Raw genomic sequence first — 20,386 nt, 5'->3', positions numbered from 1 at the left:
AAATGTTGCTGAATATCAGTGGCCAGCCCGCTCAGCACAGTTTAAAGGTGCTGGACACTCTCCTGCCCACTTAAATCACACTGAATATCTACACCAAAATTATTAGCCACATGGACATCTAAAACATGAATATCACTTCTAAAATAAGCACCACAGTAAACCTGGATTTTCACAAGGATTCACTGAAGACCTTCAAACTAAATTTCAAATGGCTGTCACAAACATAAGAATCAATACTTTATTCATAGTCTATTGGTGGACAGTACCTCATTCAAATGTCAAGCCAAGAAGAACTACTGCGGGGTCAAAGGGTAGCTGAGTCCTCAAAATACAGTATATCTCAGATAATTTTAGACCAGTACATCTCAATATTCTGGCATGTCTGGCACTTCCTCCAAAGCTATCTCAATACCTATCCTTAGAGGAGAGATCCATCTTGGTTAGTGACTAATGACGCATAGAGAATTATCCTTGATAATACTTTAAAAAAATGTTTGATTGTTCCTTGTCCCACATTTCACTGACATCTTTCACAGATAAATAACTACTTTCAAGGGATCCTATGCTTCCTCCATTAATCCCAAGATCAAACCTTTGACCAGAAAAAGGCCTAAGGCTCCATTTTCATAAGATAAGTGCTCACCTCCCAGAGTTTCAAGTAGACACTAGTAAGCAACCTCTCCAATTGTAAGTAAATATTGAAATATTGGGGTTTCATTATGCTGTAGGTCATGTTTAGATCTCTGAATAGAAATGAATTTGCCCTAATCAATTAATTGCCCCATGATATAAGCTCCAAGTTCCACTCAATATCAAATTACATCTTATAAATACACTAGAATGTTCTGGTAACCCCACAAGGGAGATAATGGCAGACAGAAAGAAAAGATAGGTGCGGTTTGTTTATTCAGTTCTTTTTCCAGTGTGTAGGATAACCCCAGTATATGGGTGCTGTCCAAGGTACCAACTTGAAAGAGAGAAAGACAGGTGAAATCTGTTTCTATACCAATCCAGTAGCTTTCTTTAGGATAATTATACAAAGCAATAGCACGCTTCACATCCTAGTACTGCTGCCATTTGATAACAATGAAAACTGAGCTGTCCCAGCCCTCTCAACTCATTTTTCTAGGAGCAGAGACTACACTCAATGCAATTTTGATCTTTTTCTAAGTGTATGAATTTTGATCGTATTGAGTTTAACACTTTAAGGAATCAGTCTGGGTTCTTGATTGGTAATAACTCTCTGTAAAAAAAAACCTTTTTATTTAGAGACATTGTCAAAAAGTATACAACCAACATAATTTGTAAAGCGAATACGGAGATCAGCCATTAAGCCAACTGAAAAACAGTATTCAGAACAAGACAAAAAAATCAGAATCCATAGAAAAAAAAATCTAATATCCCCTCCAACCCCCCAAAAAAGAATAGAGAGGATCCAATGGAACACGGGGAAGATGTTATACACTCAAACAATCAGGTAAAGTAAGAAAAAAAACGAACAAACACAAATGTACAGACAGAGAGAAAAAATCCCACACAGACAAGAAATCTAAACAATTAAGCACTTGAACAGAATGTTTCCATCAAGAATACTCTTAAATGATGTTTGTCAGAAATGGATATCTTAAGGAAAATGCTCCCCTCCCCACCCCAGTCAAATCTTTCAGGTGCATTTCAGAAAACTGCTTAGATCTAATCTGAAATTGTTCACATAATGGGCCCAATGCTGAGCAAAGGGATCACTATTCTAAGTTAAACCCCAGTACTTTACCTGATACTGCAACATTCACCTCTTTCAACAGGAAATGATGTCTTGAGTTCCTCTAACCAACACTTTCGCTCAGCCAGAGAAATGTGATGGAAACTCCAAATAGTTCTTTCTCTCTTTCAACAAGAGATAACCATGTAGCATTCCCTCTCTCAACAGGAAGTGCTAAGGAACCTAAACCGTTCCACAAGAAAAGAATCTACAGGCACATTTTCTTTCAATTATTTTGGCTCCCTTTCAAAGTCAAAGTCAATCTGCAAAGCTCCCATTTTACTCAGGGTGAATAATCATAAAACATTTGTTATTTTATCAACATCCCCCTTCTGAAGCCTTCCCCAGTAACAGGTCACAGCTCTGTTACCCTCCTTGCACTACCTGACGTTCCATCTGGAGAACACCACTTGAGAAACAGGCTTCCCAGGATATGCAAATTAACTATTCAGAAGGCAATCTTCTCTCATGGGCTACACTTTAATTACTCTGAAGGGGTATTCTTCTTGGATCAAACACTTTAACAAGCACTCTTGAACTGGGCCCTCCACTGGGGAATGTGTGGGTCAGTTATAAAATACTCGGTTAGACAGCTCCCTGGATATGCAAATGCACCATTCTAAATGCAAATCCACTCCAATTAGCTTCTACTAACCACTCTGTAGGGGTTACTCTTCTTTCAACAAACAATTCATTATACTCTCTTCAACTGAGCCCTCCACTGGGAGAGTCTCAGATAAAAACCACCACCACCCCTTGGACAGGACTTCACTTCAGCTTTACAATCCAGTCCTCCACCCCCAGCTGTTGATATTAGAGTCTTATTTCAAGGTTCACAGTGTTACCTCCACACTGTAGCCAAATCAGCGTTCCTTATCCTTCCCATTATTCTGTACTTCAGGTAAGTACCTTGTCTTTCTTTAGAGATCCTTTCTTTTGGGGTCCAAGCTCCGGGGCTTCCAGCCCATCTTTATGGATCCTTTCCTTTGGTGTCCAGTCATCCATTGCTTGGCATCCTTCCCCTTCTTTTTGGAGGGCCCCTTCTCTCTTCACCTTCTCTTCTTGGGAAAAGGCATTTTTTTTAAAGGGCTGCTTCCTACCAACCCCACCCTTCCAGGGCTCCTTCTGTATTCTAGAAAAGGTACAGAACCTTATCCAATAGGCTTGTCTTCTGAAGGGAACTATTCCTATCTTCTGCCAAGGGCCCTCCCCTTTCAACTTAGCACAAGGATAACCTCTGCCCCTCCCCCACCTCCCTGAGTGGAGGAGTAGCAGCCTAGTGGTTAGTGCAGCGGACTTTAATCCTGGGGAACTAGGTTCTATTCCCACTGCAGCTCCTTCTGGGCAAGTTACTTAACCCTTCGTTGCCCCAGGTACAAATAAGTACCTGTATATACTATGTAAACTGCTTTAAATGTAGTTGCAAAACCCACAGAAAGATGGTATATCAAGTCCCATTTCCCTTCCCATCTATGTCTGGGCTATCGTTGAGGCAGGGCTCCCCTTAGTGGCCTCTATCATTAGAATACCTTCCAGTGATCACTATCCATCTAAGCAGGCTTCTTCTACTCCTGAGCTCACTTTAGTGGCTCCCCCTGAGCTCCCTCTGGTGGCTAGGTCCTGGCATGTCCTATATTTATCACAATGCATATATTCAGACTCTCTCTCTTTCTACCTGTATAGTTAGTGGCACAGAATGTACAGATAATGTGGTCACCATGCTGGTACTATCTGTTTAGCTTAAGTCTGCTATTCAGGAGGCCAATTCTAAATGTATGTTATCTAGAAGGTGGCTATTTATCATTATCAGGATAATTTTTCAGCTTGCCCTCATTCAGCCCCCTTTTATACAGGTGGAGGGGCATTTTAGAAAGGATGTTGTAAGATATAGAGGTGAAAGTATGGTGTTTGTTGTTCTGTTGGACATAGATTTGTAGATTATATGGAGTTTCGTTTTGTGTACGACTTCCTTAAATATGTGGTGTTTTAAAGTCACTGATGGCACCAGTTTGTAAACTGCCTAATAATCAGATGCAATTCTATGGTTTCTTTGTACCTATTGTAGCTACAGGTCCAATAAAGATGTGTTTAAAAAGGATATCCAATGCAGAATGTGGATGTCCCAGTCAGTACGTCCATCTCACATGTATTTTACAACAGGATACAGCCTATTCTAAAACAGATGTGAGATGGAAGTCACTGGAAACATCCAGCATGAACATCCATTTTAACAACTGAAACGTCCAAATTATGAACAGGGCAAAACAAGGGACATGGACGAATGTGGCAGCAGAGGAACATCTATATTATAAAATAGCCACTCAGATCTTTATGTGGAGGAATAGCCTAATGGCAGCAGAAATCCAGTGGTTGCCAGTTCAAGTCCCACTGCTGTGTTTCATAATTTTTGTTTCCTTTTTTTAAAAATTGTGAGCACTCTAGGGACAGAAAAATACCTTCTGTGCCATCCTTTATCTCCATTCAGTGGAGAATTTCTCAATCAGAGCACGTTCCTGTAATCTGGAGTGCCACGCATCAGGTCTAAATACAGATGCCAATCTTTTTGAACATGGATGTCCCTTCTCCTTCTGCAACTGGAGCTGGATGCTGATATTTTGGGCCCTCCCTAGTCCCACACAAAACATGGCGGGACCACTCCCCCTTGCCATAAGGTTATACTGTAGTGTTAGACAGTTATTTATTTATTAGGATTTATTTATCGCATTTTTGAAGGAATTCACTCAAGGTGGTGTACAGTAATTATATCCTGTCTTTGTAAAATTGGGATTTGGATGTCCATGAAATACGGATCTCTAAATGGCAGTTTTCAGACATCCAAAACAAGAATAGAACTTCTAAAATAACCACCATAGCATCAGGCCATTTAGTCAGATATTTGGATAAATACCATCTGTATAAAAGTTTCAAAAACTTATGGATAGTGAAGTTATACATTCATCAGCTGCCAGTGAATATTTTACTTCTTTCGAATATCGGGCTGAAAATTCTTAATACAAAAAAATAACTCAGTATTTTATCAAACTCGAATATGAATAAAATCAATAGAGTGGTTTGGGCAACTGCACCACAGCCTTTTGAAGGGAATGTAAAAGATGTTATGCAATGGAGGAATTGCTTCTACAAGCAGTGGAAGGAAGCCGAGGAAAGTTCAAAACCTTTATTTCAAAGATCTTGAATTTTTTTTCCAGCATCCCTAATTTATGATGAATACAGAACCTGTCTATCATTGAAAAAGCACTGGAGGCAGCAAATTTCCATATTTCCAGACTGCTCACCCACCATCCCATTCACCTTTGCAACCTGCTCAACAAAGGGAAGAAGGAATTTTCCAAGCCATCTACTTGATGAACTGCACTTCCAAGCACTGTAACATCCAGATAGTTTCTAGAGAAATCACAACTGGTCTTACCAACATGGAAGCCCTAGCTAACACAGAAGCCAACTCAATCTTCACTTCTTGTCTCCCTCATGACTCCAGCTCAAGAGATGACAAGGCTCATCTAATCCATCTCCCCTCCTCCAATGGCACCAATGTGGAGACAAGCTGGCAAAACTTCACCGGCTGTTAAAGTGTCAACACTTCCTCTGTGATACTCCTCAGCTTGAATCCTCCTATTTCAGTGGCAGCCAACACTGTCAACCTTACTCAACAAGTTGATGGTTCTCCTTACATTTATCAGAGCCCTGTCATCACTTCATAATATCTGTTTGGTCTCTATGTATCATCAGCAAGTAAACTTGTACATCTACTATTAATCATTTTTAAAGCTCTACGAAACATATACAGCTAAAGCGGCTGGGGCTCTTCAGCTTGGAGAAAAGACGGCTGAGAGGAGATATGATAGAGGTCTATAAAATAATGAGTGGGGTGGAACAGGTAGACGTGAAGGGTCTGTTTACGCTTTCCAACAATACTAGGACTAGGGGGCATGCGATGAAGCTACAAAGTAGTAAATTTAAAACGAATCAGAGAAAATGTTTCTTCACTCTACATATAATTAAACACTGGAATTTGTTGCCAGAGAATGTGGTAAAGGCAGTTAGCATAGCAGAGTTTAAAAAAGGTTTGGACGGCTTCCTAAAGGAAAAGTCCATAGACCAATATTAAATTGGACTTGGGGAAAATCCACTATTTCTGGGATAAGCAGTATAAAATGTTTTGTACTTTTTTGGGATCTTGCCAGCAGTATTTGTGACCTGGATTGGCCACTGTTGGAAACAGGATGCTGGGCTTGATAGACCTTTGGTCTGTCCCAGTATGGCACTACTTATGTACTTATTGTATGAATCTTACAATCTGGTCAATGTACATAGATGAACATGACTTGCTGGAACTTAACAAAATGGACTCTTTGAAAATGAAGGTTTAAACAAGCAAACTTGTTTGATTTTCTTTCTTGGAAAATGATTAATCATACCGCTTCATTTTTAAACTCACAAGAGGCAGGTTATTCATGTAAAGCAATTTCAAAAATGTGCCTTAATTCTAAAAGAAAATGCAAGTCAGAACAGTAAGTAAATTCTGCTGTGAAGAGATTTTGGTGGAAAATAATCAGGCTAAAATTCTGGATAGCTTCAGGGATTTCATGTTATTTGTCCTCTCACGGTTAACAGTGATAAATTCCCTACTGTATGCAACAGAATACAGTATATAAGACATGAGATCATTCTTTCCTGCAGTGTCAGCGTTAAAATATCTGCTACAGCTTTCAACTAACTCAAGTTTCTTTCCTCATGTGTGAACTCAGTCATTTCTATCTTAAGTAGTACAGTAGGATCCATTTTTGTCCAGTAATAATAGTAGAACAGCCTTCTAGATAGTGGCACAATGTCACAAATGCACATTAGAAACTGTCAGCATAAACAATAAAATTACAGACTTCAAAATATAAAATAACACATAAAGGACATGATCTTTAAGACACTATTTCAGAGTTTATCAACTGGAGGAGTCACCTGGTAGAATGGCAGGCTCAGACCCATAGAGATGAGAGTTCAAATCCCACCAGTGGTTCTAGTTGTGTAACTCACTATACGGTCTGTGCCAGAGCTGGTGGTGGGAGGCGGGACTGGTGGTTGGGAGGCGGGGATAGTGCTGGCAGACTTATACAGTCTGTGCCAGAGCCGGTGGTGAGAGGCGGGGCTGGTGGTTGGGAGGCGGGGATAGTGCTGGGCAGACTTATACGGTCTGTGCCCTGAAGAGGACAGGTACAAATCAAGGTAGGGTATACACAAAAAGTAGCACATATGAGTTGATCTTGTTGGGCAGACTGGATGGACCGTGCAGGTCTTTTTCTGCCGTCATCTACTATGTTACTATGTTAGTTGTGTAACTCACTTCACCCTCCATTGCCTCTGGCACAAAACTTAGACTGAAAGCACTCAAGGGCATGGAGCTAGCTATTGTACCTGGATTCATGTCAGGTTATGGAAAGGACATAGAAAGAGCTATGCTGAGTCAGATTATAGATTCAGTGAGTCCAGCATCCTGTCTCTGGCAGTGAATTGTCTGCCTTCTACATAATTGACAGATTCAAGAAAGTAGATCTAATTTCTCATAGTTCATTTCAAGGGATAAGTGAAGGCTTGCATACCTGGTTAATAACATTTGACAATACTTTTCCTCCAGGAACTTGCCAGTTCCTCTTTTGAAACCCTTATGCTAGTTGCCTTCACCACATCCTCCAGAAACAGATTACACAGCTTGGCTACATGCAGGGGTTCCGATTTTAGTTTTTAACTGATAAACACCACATCTCCTAGGTCTGTGACCACTTCCCTGGCTTGTCTTGTATCCTCGGCTCAGATTTTGTGGCTTTTCTGAGCTGACAATTCATAAATGACACAAACGTACATATTTGATTCTACTGGAATAGGTGTCCAGCAATAGCACATGTGTGTGAAAACACAATAATTACTGATTCTTGTTTATACTCTCAAGGAGCCCCTAATTAGTTGGAAAATAAACACCAAAATATACAATTCACAGACACTCTAATTATATGCACTGTGTGAAAAATAATTTCTACAATTTGCTTTCAATCTGCTGGTCACTATGGAGTGTCCTCTTGTTTCAATAGGTTATACTATTGTTCCCTGTTTAACTGTTCCATCCCATTCATGACTTTATAAACTATCATATTTCCTGTCGTCGTCTTTCCTCCAAGCTGTGGAGCCTTAACCTGCTTAGTATTTCCTCACAAGGAAGACGTTTCATCCTCTGTCATTTTTGTTGCCCTCCTCTGTACCTTTTCTGCTTCTGCTATATCCTTTTTGAAATGGGGTGACCAAAACTGCACACAATACTCTAGGGGCCTGAAATTCAGCGCTATTTAACAGGAGCGACTCCTGGCTGGTTAAATAGCGCTTAGCCAGCTAAGCACTAATATTCAGCGCAAGACAGCCAGTTATCTCCACTGAATATTAGCGCTTACCCCCGAATTCTATATAGCGCGCCTAGCGATTTGCGCCAATTCTATTACAATAATGAGCACTGATAACAGCACTTAACAAGCAATAACGAGCACTAATTGGCACTGATTAGAATTTAAGCACACAAGACCCTAAGCATATTTTGTAATGATGTGCGCCAAACTTTTAACGCAAAAAGGGGCATGATATGGGTGGGGAAGTGGGCGTTTCATGGGCGTTCTGAAATTTATGTACTTAGTTATAGAATATGGCCCAGTGCACCAAAATCTACGTGCAGGGATTTACAACAAGGTTAAACTAGACTTCAATTCTCGGTGGCCATTTTGAATCTCGCCGAGACCGTCAGACTCAGGCAGCAATGCATACAGGAGGATGGAGAGCAGCGCGCTGGGCAGGAAAGAGGGAGCTCTTTCCTGCCCCGACGTCACTAGACCACCAGGGAAGATCGTGTGAGTAGGGAGAAGTGGTGACAGGGCCGGGGGGAGGGCGATCCCGAACTCGGAGGGAGGGCGGGCGGCCTGCCAGCCAGCCAAATCTCTACCTTCGGACTATAAGACGCACCCCCCATTTTCCTCCCAAATTTGGGGGGAAAAAAGTGCGTCTTATAGTCCGAAAAATACGGTAATAATTAAAAAATGGAGGAAAAAAGGGCCTCAGGTACTCTACCCTAGCTGAGCCAATATTTAACCATCTCTCTGATCTCATGTACAACTTTCTTTAAATCAGTCACCTTAGTTTCTAACTCTTTCTACTCTTACCTATCTATATATTCCATCTTTGCTTTACCCTTCACTATCAATTAAAATGTTCTATTATGTACTGTGTTGACATTGTAAGTAGTATACTGTGCCGTACTTTATACTGTCATTTGAATATTTTTACTGCTGTAATTAACTATTGCTCATGTTTGATCTATTCTTACTGTACACCACCTTGAGTGAATTCCTTCAAAAAGGAGGTCAATAAATCCTAATAAATAAATAAATAAATATTTTGTGACAAGAATGGTGCAAAAGTGGTGTGACAGGTACTATGTACAATGAGATGGAGAATTGCAGCAAGAAAGAATATTTCCCTTGTGCATTTAGGGCAGGGATGCACAACCTCTGTTCTCAAGGGTGCAACCCAGTTGCCAATGAATATGCATGAGATCTATTTGCATGCACTGCCTCTATTGTATGAAATAGATCTCACGTCTATTCATTATAGAAATCCTGAAAACATGACTGAGTTGTGGCTCTGAAGGACTGAAGCTGTGCTCCCTTGACTTTGTAGAAATTCTAAGGCTGAGAATTGCTTTCTAGCAAAAAACGAATACAGGTTTAACTATGTAAATCACAACTTAGGATGATCAACTGCTCCCTAGTTTTACCATATTTACCATTTCATTCAAACTAAACAAAAGGAATAATGTTCATCACACTAAAGCCTGTTTTTGAAATCAAATGATCAGATGTTTGAGCCTGACCAGGAAAGGAATTACCTGTTTAAAAAAGGTTTGGATAACTTTCTAAAAGAAAAGCCCATAATCCATTATTAAGATGGGCTTGGGGGAAATCCACTGCTTATTTCTAGTGTAAGCAGCATATTGTACTGTTTTGGGATCTTGCCAGGTACTTGTAACCTGGATTGGTCACTATTGGAAACAGGATGCTAGGCTTTCAGTCCAGTGGCGTAGCCACAGGTGGGCCTGGGTGGGCCGGGGCCCACCCACTTAGGGCTCAAGCCCACCCAACAGTAGCACACGTTTAGTAGTGGCTGGTGGGGATCCCAAGCTCCGCCAGCTGAAGACTTCCCCCTGAGGGTAACGAAAACGCTACTCTCCACGATAACGGCACCTGCGCATGCTCAGTTTTCAGCGCATGCCTGCTGCAGACTGCCAAGGTGGAAAGAAGCGTTTTCCCACCAGCTGAGATATTTTTTGGGTGGTGGTTGATGGGGGGGGGGAGAACACTTGGTGCCCACCCACTTCTTGCCTAGGCCCACCCAAAATCTGTTGTCTGGCTACGCCCCTGTTTCAGTCCGTCCTAGTATGACAATGCTTATGTTCTTACATTATTCTGACAGCGCAACAGTAATCTTGCAATGCTATCTTAAATCACAAACATTGTACAACTCAGTCTTCTTTAGAAACGGTCATATCATTTGTCATTTATACACAGTCCTGCTTCAGCACAACTACAGTCCATAAGAATTATTACAAAACAGCCTCTGAGGAGCAGAGGGTACATCACAATTCACATATGAAACAAAATTCAACAGAACTGCCCATTTTCAGAAGGGTGCTGAAAAATTGTTTCTTGCATTCACAGTCCATGGGAAAGCAATCTCTCAAAGCAATTAATACTTCACAAACTCATTTCCACAGTGTGCTCACTCAGGAAAACTTCACAGCAGCTAGTCATGGATAGAAACCACTGTTGTCCAGTTCATCAGCAATAAAGAATAAACATATTCAGATCTTCAGGAAATCATACAAGCAAGCTACATCAAAAAGTGTGATAACTTAGTGCCTTTGGTGTCCTTTTACTAAGCTGCACTAACAGATTTATGGTATAACATTTTTATTGATGACAAATTAACAAATACACGTAGGAAACATTGTCTTGAGAAATACAAACTCAATTGTCTGATAATAAGAGATATATATTGTCATCAAGCTTTTAACATATAATCCTCCTCTCCCCCCTTACTTCCTAGCCCTTCCCCTCCAATAATGAAATGCTGAGTCCTACTATAAAGTTCCAATATCAGGCATGTCATAGGCACAGATCTCAATTCAGCATGATGACCAGGACATAATGATTGCTCACTCTCCATCCCTAACCAAAAAAACCCCAAAATGCCCCCCCCCCTCCAAATATGACCCCAACAAACAGTTACGTGAACCAATCAAGGAGCGAGGAACTTGGGCTGCACTAACAAATTTAGCACACGCTAACAATTAGAAATAGAGTGCTAGATTCTACATATGGCGCCTGAAAAATCCGCGCAGTACAAAAATATGGCTAGGCGTATTCTGTAAAGTATGCCTACATTTTATAGAATAGGCTTAAATTTCTGTGCAGTATACAAAATACACTGAGCGCCTCTCCACGCGACCACATTTTAGGCGCAGAACGGGTGTATTCTATAATAATGCGCATAGATTTTAGAAACAGCCATTCTACGCCCATAACCAGGCCCCTTTTTCAACTCTGTGACTTGGAATTTACATGCACCAAGCTACAGAATATGCTTAGCGGGTTGTGTGCGTTAAACCATAATTCATGTCAATTAGTGCTGATAATTGCTTGTTAACATCCAATTGAAAGCACTGATTAACTAGTTAAACATTTGTCATGCAAATTGTTATAAAATATGCTTCAATTTCCGTGCAGAAATCAAGGTGCGATGTATAGAATTTGGGGTATAATGGGTGTCTTATAATTTAGCGCACGCTAATCGTTAGCACATACTAAGTCTGTTAGTGCCCCTTAGTAAAAGGACCCCTTTCTCTAATAAGGCTGTGACACAGTTTTGTGAGCTAAAATAGCTTCTTATTTAATAAATGTTTTACTTCCCCGGAGTATGCTTCTGTAAGACTGGTGAGCTTAAGGGAGAAGTGCTCTGGCATCCAGGAGAGGATGGGGGCTCAGGAGAATCCCACAAGAGGATCTGGAGATCAAGTAGACTGGAGGTGATAAGAGTAGAAGGTGAGTTAGTCCCAAACTCTTTGTTTTGACCAAAGAGTTATCTCAAGGGATTGAGTGGATTTAGTAGCTGGAGAACAGAATGAGCTATAGAATTGCTGTCTAAAAGAAGTGAAGCAGGAGCGCATCGGCAGAGGATTCAGAAGTATTCCAGTTCTTTTAACTGAAGTGGAAGTCTGTGTCAGGCTGCATAGATACTCATATGGGGAAAAGCCAGGGTGTGACCATCTTCAAAGAGTGCCTTAGCCAAGGAGGAGATGGGGAAGAAAACCCCAGTGTCTGCAGATTTCCATTGACTTTGTGCTATATACTGACTTTTGTATTCTGCATGGATTACACCATTCTTAAATATACTGTCTTTCAAATCATTCATCCATATCAAATACCCCAGTAAACTATATAATTTAAGAACAACTTCACCTGGAAGGATTGCATGATTTTATGGTTTTCCTAGGAGGTGCCTGCTGGTTTCCACAAGGCCAAGGGTTTTGAAAGACTTTCCCTTATCAGGAAAGGACCTGGGGGTGTCAGATGGCTGCTGAGTTCCTCAAACAGAGCTAGCCATTCACTAGGCTGACTAGTTGTCCACCTAGGGCAGAACAATTTGGGGAACAGGACTGGTGCCTATGTGGCAGTCAGCATATATAGAAAATCTTTATAGGCAGCACAAGGCCTTGAGAATCTGCACATGCTCAAGGTCTGTCTGGTTCCACCCCTCTGAAACAAAGTTCAGAAGGGCAGAAGCCAGCAGGCGCTCAAGGCTGACTGCCATGTTGCTGCCCTAGAGGGAAGTAAGCCACTGACACCTAAGGTTTTATGGTTTTCTGTGTGAATATGAACTGGTGCTATTTGAATCCTTGAATTTTTTAATCCATGCTTCAACTCTAAGTAAATCTGTTTCTGTTGAACTGGATTTGCATAACAATGTTGCTGAGATTCCCGTGTATGAGAGTAGGTGGTTAGCTGTTTGCAAGTGCTTTTTGGCAAAACTTCAAGTTCAGACACACTGTTACATATCTTTGGTGATGAACCATGCACAGCGCCAACTTCTCCGCTGCTTAGATGGCATAGGGGCCTTGGACAGCGGATCTCTTCTGCTGGTAAGGCTTGGGCATCCCAGCCAGCCATTGCAATAGCTGCCATAATTTTGGGGGTTCCGTGCCCTCCAGTGGCTATGCCAATGGTTAGAAGTAAACCCTCTGTTTCAGAACTAAAATTTGGCCTGGCCTTGAGTGCCAGAGGAGTGTGGAGTGAGTGGATCTGGTGTGCCTCCCAGCACAAGCTGGTCTTGGACCTGATCTCCCTATAAAACCTTCACATTTTATTAAAAGTAACACACCTCATTTATCTGGGTGACACTGCACTGAGTGTGTATCATGGAACTGCAGGTACAAAGGAAAAGTTAAAAAATATGTTTCAAAGGCCCCTTACTTCTGAAATGCTTGTAAAAGTGGCATGCAACCAACAAATGTGCTACAGATCTAGATAGTTGACTCAAGTCATCAAATATCTAAGTAGGATGACTGCTACCAAATACAGCTACATCAGCAAGATTGTGTCTACTCTGCTGGGTAAAGATACTCCAGTTGCAAAACTTCAGAATAAAGACAAAATACTGCCATTGCTATCATTTTATTAACCAGACCTCTTTTGATATCATCAATGCATCAGTATGTTAGCAAACCTCTTTTTTTTGTTTTGTTTTATATTTTTATCAAGGTTTCTCAAACATGACACGGCAGTTAGCAAACCTTAATGAGGCACACATATTTATAGTTTATAAAATCTTATATACCGCCCTACATAACAAGATATCAAAGCAGTTTACAATAAGATCATTATAATAAAAAGTTAAAAGAAAGGAAATACAATGGTAGAGGAAAGGCCAAAACACTCAGAACAAACATTCCAAAAGCATCCTATAAGATAAGAATCAAAAGGCCCTTAACTAATATTAGGGAAAGCCAGTGAGAACAAATACGCTTTTAACATCCGTTTAAAACGCTGCAAGCAACATTCTGTCCACAACATTTACTGACTGCACATGACCAATGAAAACAGATACCTCTTGTTATATAAATACCAGGTGTAAAGAATTATATTCCATCAGAAATTCAGATGAAAGTCAGAAGCTATTTCCAGACTTCCCAAATTACCTAGTTTTGGGAGGGAGATCTTAGACCAGTCCTAGATTTTTGACAACCCTATGCTGGTCCACCTTATAATTGCAATATCCACCTTATAATTGAAAGAGAAAAACACCTAGATTTCGACCCAAATCGGGAGATAGACGTTTATCTCACAAAAACGAATAAATCGGTATAATGGAAAGCCGATTTTGAACGTTTTCAACTGCACTCCATCGCGTAAGCGTACAAAGTTGACGGGGGCATGTCGGAGGCATGGCGAAGGTGGAACTGGGGCGTGGTTATCGGCCGAGGAGAGATGGGCGCCTTTCGCCGATAATGGAAAAAAGTATGCGTTTGTAGCTAGAATTTAGGGCACTTTTCCTGGACCCTGTTTTTTCACGAATAAGGCCCCAAAAAGTGCCCTAAATGACCAGATTACCCCCAGAGGGAATCGGGGATGACCTCCCCTGACTCCCCCAGTGGTCACTAACCCCCTCCCACCACAAAAAATGATGTTTCACAACTTTTTATTTTCACCCTCAAATGTCATACCTACCTCCCTGGCAGCAGTATGCAGGTCCCTGGAGCAGTTGTTAGGGGGTGCAGTGGACTTCAGGCAGGTGGACCCAGGCCCATCCCCCCCTACCTGTTACAATTGTGCTGCTTAATGCTTAGTCGTCCAACCCCCCCAAACCCACTGTACCCACATGTAGGTGCCCCCCTTCACCCCTTAGGGCTATAGTAATGGTGTAGACTTGTGGGCAGTGGGTTTTGAGGGGGATTTGGGGGGGCTCAACACACAAGGGAAGGGTGCTATGCACCTGGGAGCTCTTTTACCTTTTTTTTGTTTTTGTAAAAGTGCCCCCTAGGGTGCCCGGTTGGTGTCCTGGCATGTGAAGGGGACCAGTGCACTACAAATCCTGGCCCCTCCCACGAACAAATGCCTTGGATTTATTCGTTTTTGAGCTGGCCACTTTCATTTTCCATTATCACTGAAAAACAAAAACACCCAGCTCACAAATTGTTGAATAAAACATGGACGTCTATTTTTTTCGAAAATACAGTTCGGTCCGCCCCTTCACGGACCCGTTCTCGGATATAAACGCCCATGGAGATAGACGTTTTCGTTCAATTATGCCCCTCCACGTCTTCTGCAACACTTATTTCAACGGTTAGGATCAGGGATACTGCTTTGGGAAGTAAGTTTAAAACCAGGACTTGTCAAAAAGTCTCCTTCCTGGAAAAATTTAGGGGCCTCCTTTTACAAAGCAGCGCTATCTCTTAGGGTGCGCTGAATGCAAAGAAGGCCATGGCAACTGAATGGCCTTCTTTGCATTCAGCGTTCCACTAATTAGTAGCACAGCTTTGTATAGGGAGCCCTAGGTAACTTGGCAGCTCTCTGTGAGTATCCCAGTATCATTTCAGGAATCTCTCATAGATAAGTGTCACTCAGGAAGACATCAAGTGAATTTTTTCAAGTTATATAACAGTTTTACTAAAATGTAAACTCATGTAAGTGAATCTTAAAAAAATAAATTCTAGGCATGTAATTATATACTGTCAAATATGACTCCCGCAATCTCTACTTTTAGGGAATAAACATTCTCTCAGATCTCCTAGATCATTGGACTTTCAGTACAACCAATCACTACTTCAGATCTCTACCATTATATCTCCCCCTTTCAAAAGAACATTTTCAAACCTCATTTTATTATTTTAATATAGTCTAATCAAGTAATTTCTATTCCTTTAATACTAGCCATCTGGTTCATCACTGATAGGTGTTTTATCTATTCAATTGATTCACTTCCTACACCATCTAATCATCGAAATGCTCCAGGCAATGTACAACATTAAAACAACAATCATAAAAAGACCAACAATAAAAATCCTAAAATGTAATAAGATCAATAAATACAAAAGAACCATAAATATGTGAAAGCAATTCTATAAACATGCACCTAGAATTACATGCCACTTACACGCATCATGAGCACCAGTAATCACCAATGATTCACTATAAGGTAAGGCTGCCAAATGGACTGGATCCAGATTCACAGGACAGGATTGATCTGGTCCTGGGTTTACCCCGTTGCATGCAGGGACTTGTAGTTCCTGGTTTCCTCATTGCATGCCCTGAGAAAAGCAAGACTACAAGTCCCAGCATGCACAGGGGTTTGATTTGATTTAACTTAATATACCACATTACACAAAATGCATCAAAGTAGTTTACAATTAAATAATAAAAATATGAACAATACATTACAAAGTATTAAAATTAAACACAACATATCATTACTCCTCAACTACCTACAACAATAAACTTCCATGAAACTAAATTTCCAAAACTTCACAACATCAAAAACACTCAATTTGCCAATGTTTTCCAACATTACAGAAAGACTAAAATGACATTTTTCACAACTGTCCAAATGAGCTCTAGTAAAGCCATGTTTTCAAGGCTTTGTGAAACATTAAATAATTATGAATGCTTCTCATTTCTTCTGGGATAGAATTCCACAGATGAAGACCAGAGTAACAGAAAACATGATTCATAGTGGAAAATAGTTTAACCAAAGATAACGGAAGGAGTACCAGCAAAGTTTGATGAGAAGAATGTAGTTGCCTTGTGTGAGTATACCTCTTAACCACATCAGAAAGAAACTTTGGAACTCCCAGACATAAAGCTTCGAACACCAGGACTGAATTGACTCTGTCCGGCGAATCTGGATCCAGATGGCAGCCTTACTATAAGGTAGCACTTAAGTCACTGGTTCCCAAACCCTGGTCCTGGAGGCACCCAAGTCAGCCAGGTTTTTCAGGATATCCACTTATGCCAGTCATTGACCTAGTGTAAGTGATTACACCTAACTTTTGGTGCATCAACATAGCCGCTGAGAGGGGGGGGGGGCAGGGGGGACAAAATTTCCCGGGCCGGGCTTCCAAGGGGGGCCCGGCACTGCAATCCCACCCACCCTCCGTCGTCGACCGTCTGCCCCCTGCATTGAAATCGCAGTCTCACCTTCGTGAAAGCAGCGCTGCAGGCAGCAGAACACCTCCCTTCGGGCCTCCTTCCCTCCCTGTGTCCCGCCCTTGTCTGACGTAACTTCCGCGAGGGCGGGACACAAGGAGGGAAGAAGGGCCGAAGGGAGGCATTCTGCTGCCTGCAGCGCTGCTTTCAAGGAGGTGAGACTGCGATTTCAATGCAGGGGGCCTGGCCCGGTGGCGGACGGAGGGGGGGAGCGGCGGCAGTGACCTCGGGGGGGGGGGAGGTGGAGGGGGGAACAGTGGCTGTGGCGACCTCGGGGGGGGGGTGGAGGGGGGAGCGGCGGAGGCGACCTTGGTGGGGGCAGGGCGGCAGGGGCAGGACCCCGGGGGCGGCCTTGCCCCAGGCCCGGCCAAGTCTCTCGGCGGCCCTGTGCATCAAAGTGGGATTTTTGCTAGTATTCTATAATGATTTAGCCATGCCTAAGTGTTGTTATAGAATCGGTACTAAGTGCGCCTCATTGAGATAGCTAAGTTGAGATGCCAAGTTATAAAATTGCTCTAAAGTATTCTATCCTACGTTAAAATTTGTTTCCAATGAAAGGTGCTACATAACCAAGGGATCCTCTTAGTAAACTGCGGTACAAGGGGGCCTGAGCTAGCATTAGAACATGTTTTTGATGCGCACTGAGGCCCCCTTTCACCGGCTCAGGTAAAAGGCTGCCTTTTTTTTTGTTGAAACGAAATGGCCGTGCGGTAAGTGAACCACTTACCATGCGGCAATTTTGGGGGAGAGCACTTACCGCCACCCATTGAGGGCTGCCATGCTAAAGCCCAGCGGTAAACTGTGCAGCACGTGGCGCTGCCCGATTACCGCCAGATAAGCTCCTGTGCTAAAATGGCGCACGCTGGGGGTGGAAACTATCACCGGGCTCCTGCGGTAGTTTTGGATTGGTGCAAAAACTGCAGCATGCCAACCCTTTTACTAAAGGGTTGGCGGCAAAAGGGGGCCTCAGCGCACGTCAAAAACATGTGCTGATGACAGCATAGACCCCCCCCTTTTTTTTTCTTTTTTTATGTTTCAACAATTTTTATTAGTGATCCAACATGTTAAACATTGCCAACAAATTCCATATTACTTCAAGTAAATATCAGAACATGCTTCAGAGTAACATAATAAGAATATCCATCGCCAAAGTTTTTCCATTTTTCTCCCCTCTCCCTCCCACTTCTCCCGAACTATGTGAAGGATACCAAACAATTACAGCGAATGATACATACCTGTAGCAGGTGTTCTCCGAGGACAGCAGGCTGATACCGATGCCGTCGAAGTCGACGTCGAAGGGCCAGCGCAAGTTCCAAAAAGACGGTCCCGTAGAACTTGCCTCGCCACCTGTGTCCGTTTCCGTAAACCGAGACACAAGGTGCACGTCTTGGTATCGTGCTCCGGCCTGAGGCATTGGAGGCACCAAGCGTGAGTGTCGGTCTGCGAGATATGCCGGCCGCACCGACCACACTTCTTAAATCCACTCGGGACCTTCGAGGACATCGACGGAAAAATCACGTCGGCAAAGTCAAAGTCGTCGATGGTGGCGGTAAAATTCACACCTCGAAAAATAAATCGACCGCGCGGCCACAAGGCCGCAACGAGACGCCCCCGCTAAAAAGACGAGAGAAAACAAGTTTTTTCTCGTTTTTTTTTTTTTTTTTAACAAAATAAAACAAAGAAGCAAAGAAAAACTCAACGAAGAAAATGTCGCGGCGAAAGCACGATCCGGTTTCCGGGGCTGACAGAGAGAGAGAGACGAACGCGGCTCTCTCCAGCGCGGAAAAGAAAAGACTGAGCAGGAACGGTCGCGCATGGGCGGGAAGACGGCCGCGCATGCGCGGTGGGCGTGCCCTGCGTGCGGGACCGCCCGCAAAGTTTTGTTCCGGTTGGTGGGGGCTGCCGTGGACGTCAACCCAGTCGTGAGAACAAGCAGCCTGCTTGTCCTCGGAGAAAATATGATATATCCAAGTCATACCCATATACCTCTACATCTCTTCAACCATTTGACATATTACATAATAATCACAAACTTCTGTATTTTAACTCTCCTCTCTTTTTCTGTCCCCTCTCCCAACTCTCTATTCAGCATATAAGCCTCCAATGGCCAGTCCCCTTCCCCAGCGCAGACCCCCTTTTACTGCAGCTTACTAAGAGGACCCCTTAGTTATGTAGCACCTTTCATCTGAAACAAATTTTATCATAGGATAGAATATGTGGAAGCAATTTTATAACTTGGCACCTCAACTTAGTTACCTCAATGAGGCTCATTTAGTACCAATTCTATAACAACACTTAGGCATGGGTAAATCATTATAGAATACTAGCAAAAAATCCCACTTTGATACTCCAAAAATTAGGTATAATCACTTACACCAGGTCAATGGCTGGCATAAGTGGATATCCTCAAAACCTGGCTGGCTAGGGTGCCTCCTAGGAACCACTGACGTTAAGAGCTACCTTATAGTAGCCCCTGAATTAACTACAGAAATAACTTTGTGGCATTAAGATAGCACTGAAAAGGGTACGTGAACAGATCCACTCACTTGTCCAGTGCCATGCTGGTAGGCATACTCCTCCCAAATCCTCGCATACCCATCTGACGGAAGTAAGGAATACAAGAGAGGTTGGCAGCAATTATTGCCAGAGAATCAGAAGGGTTCACAAAGAAACCATTCTGACCCAGGATCATGTAACGGTCCTGGAGAAGACAAAGAACAGAACAGAATGTTTAATAAAGCACTATGACATCACAGAGGTTTATTAACTGAACATCAATCATTATAGCATTATGACTGAAATCAGATCAGCGGCAGGGTGCACATTAGTAAGCAAGGCAGTCGGGTTTGGTACCAAAGCCCAATTTCTGTTCCTTGGGTCTCATTAGGACTGAGGATGCTGTGCAGGCAGTATCCCTTAAGTAGGGGAAGGGAGCCCCAGTCATCACATGTACCGGTCATATTCAGGGGATGTTGCAGTGTGACCCTAGTTGTAGCTGCAGTGGTTGGGGACAGGTAGGAGGATATTTTACAAATGGAGAAAATCTCCAGGCTCAGAGCACCATAGTCCCAGGAAAGACCAGCTCCAGTGGCGGCACAGGCTCAAAGCTTCAGAGGGAAACTACCAGGCAAAGAAAAAACATATGGGAAAATTAGGTTCTTACCTTGGTAATTTTCTTTCCTTTAGTCATAGCAGATGAAGCCATTACGTATGGGTTATGTCCATCAACCAGCAGGGGAGATAGAGAGCACTCAAACTTTCACAATGCCCTCTTGGCCAGCTAGCTCCACTGCCTCTTCAGTATTTGAAGCTTCCAAAGCAG

At 42.5% G+C, this 20,386-nt stretch overlaps 1 protein-coding gene across 1 annotated transcript in view; it reads right to left on the bottom strand.

Moving 5' to 3' along the window:
* PGM5 (phosphoglucomutase 5) overlaps positions 1-20,386 on the bottom strand; it is a 237,533-nt gene that overhangs the window by 143,185 nt on the left and 73,962 nt on the right. The window contains exon 6 of the mRNA XM_030193836.1: positions 19,611-19,765. Within this exon, the coding sequence (XP_030049696.1) occupies positions 19,611-19,765 (155 nt within the window). The remainder of the gene's footprint in view (positions 1-19,610; positions 19,766-20,386) is intronic.

Source organism: Microcaecilia unicolor, chromosome 2 (assembly GCF_901765095.1).
Source record: "Microcaecilia unicolor chromosome 2, aMicUni1.1, whole genome shotgun sequence".
Lineage (NCBI taxonomy): Eukaryota > Metazoa > Chordata > Amphibia > Gymnophiona > Siphonopidae > Microcaecilia > Microcaecilia unicolor.
This window is presented reverse-complemented; position numbering and strand designations above follow the sequence as displayed.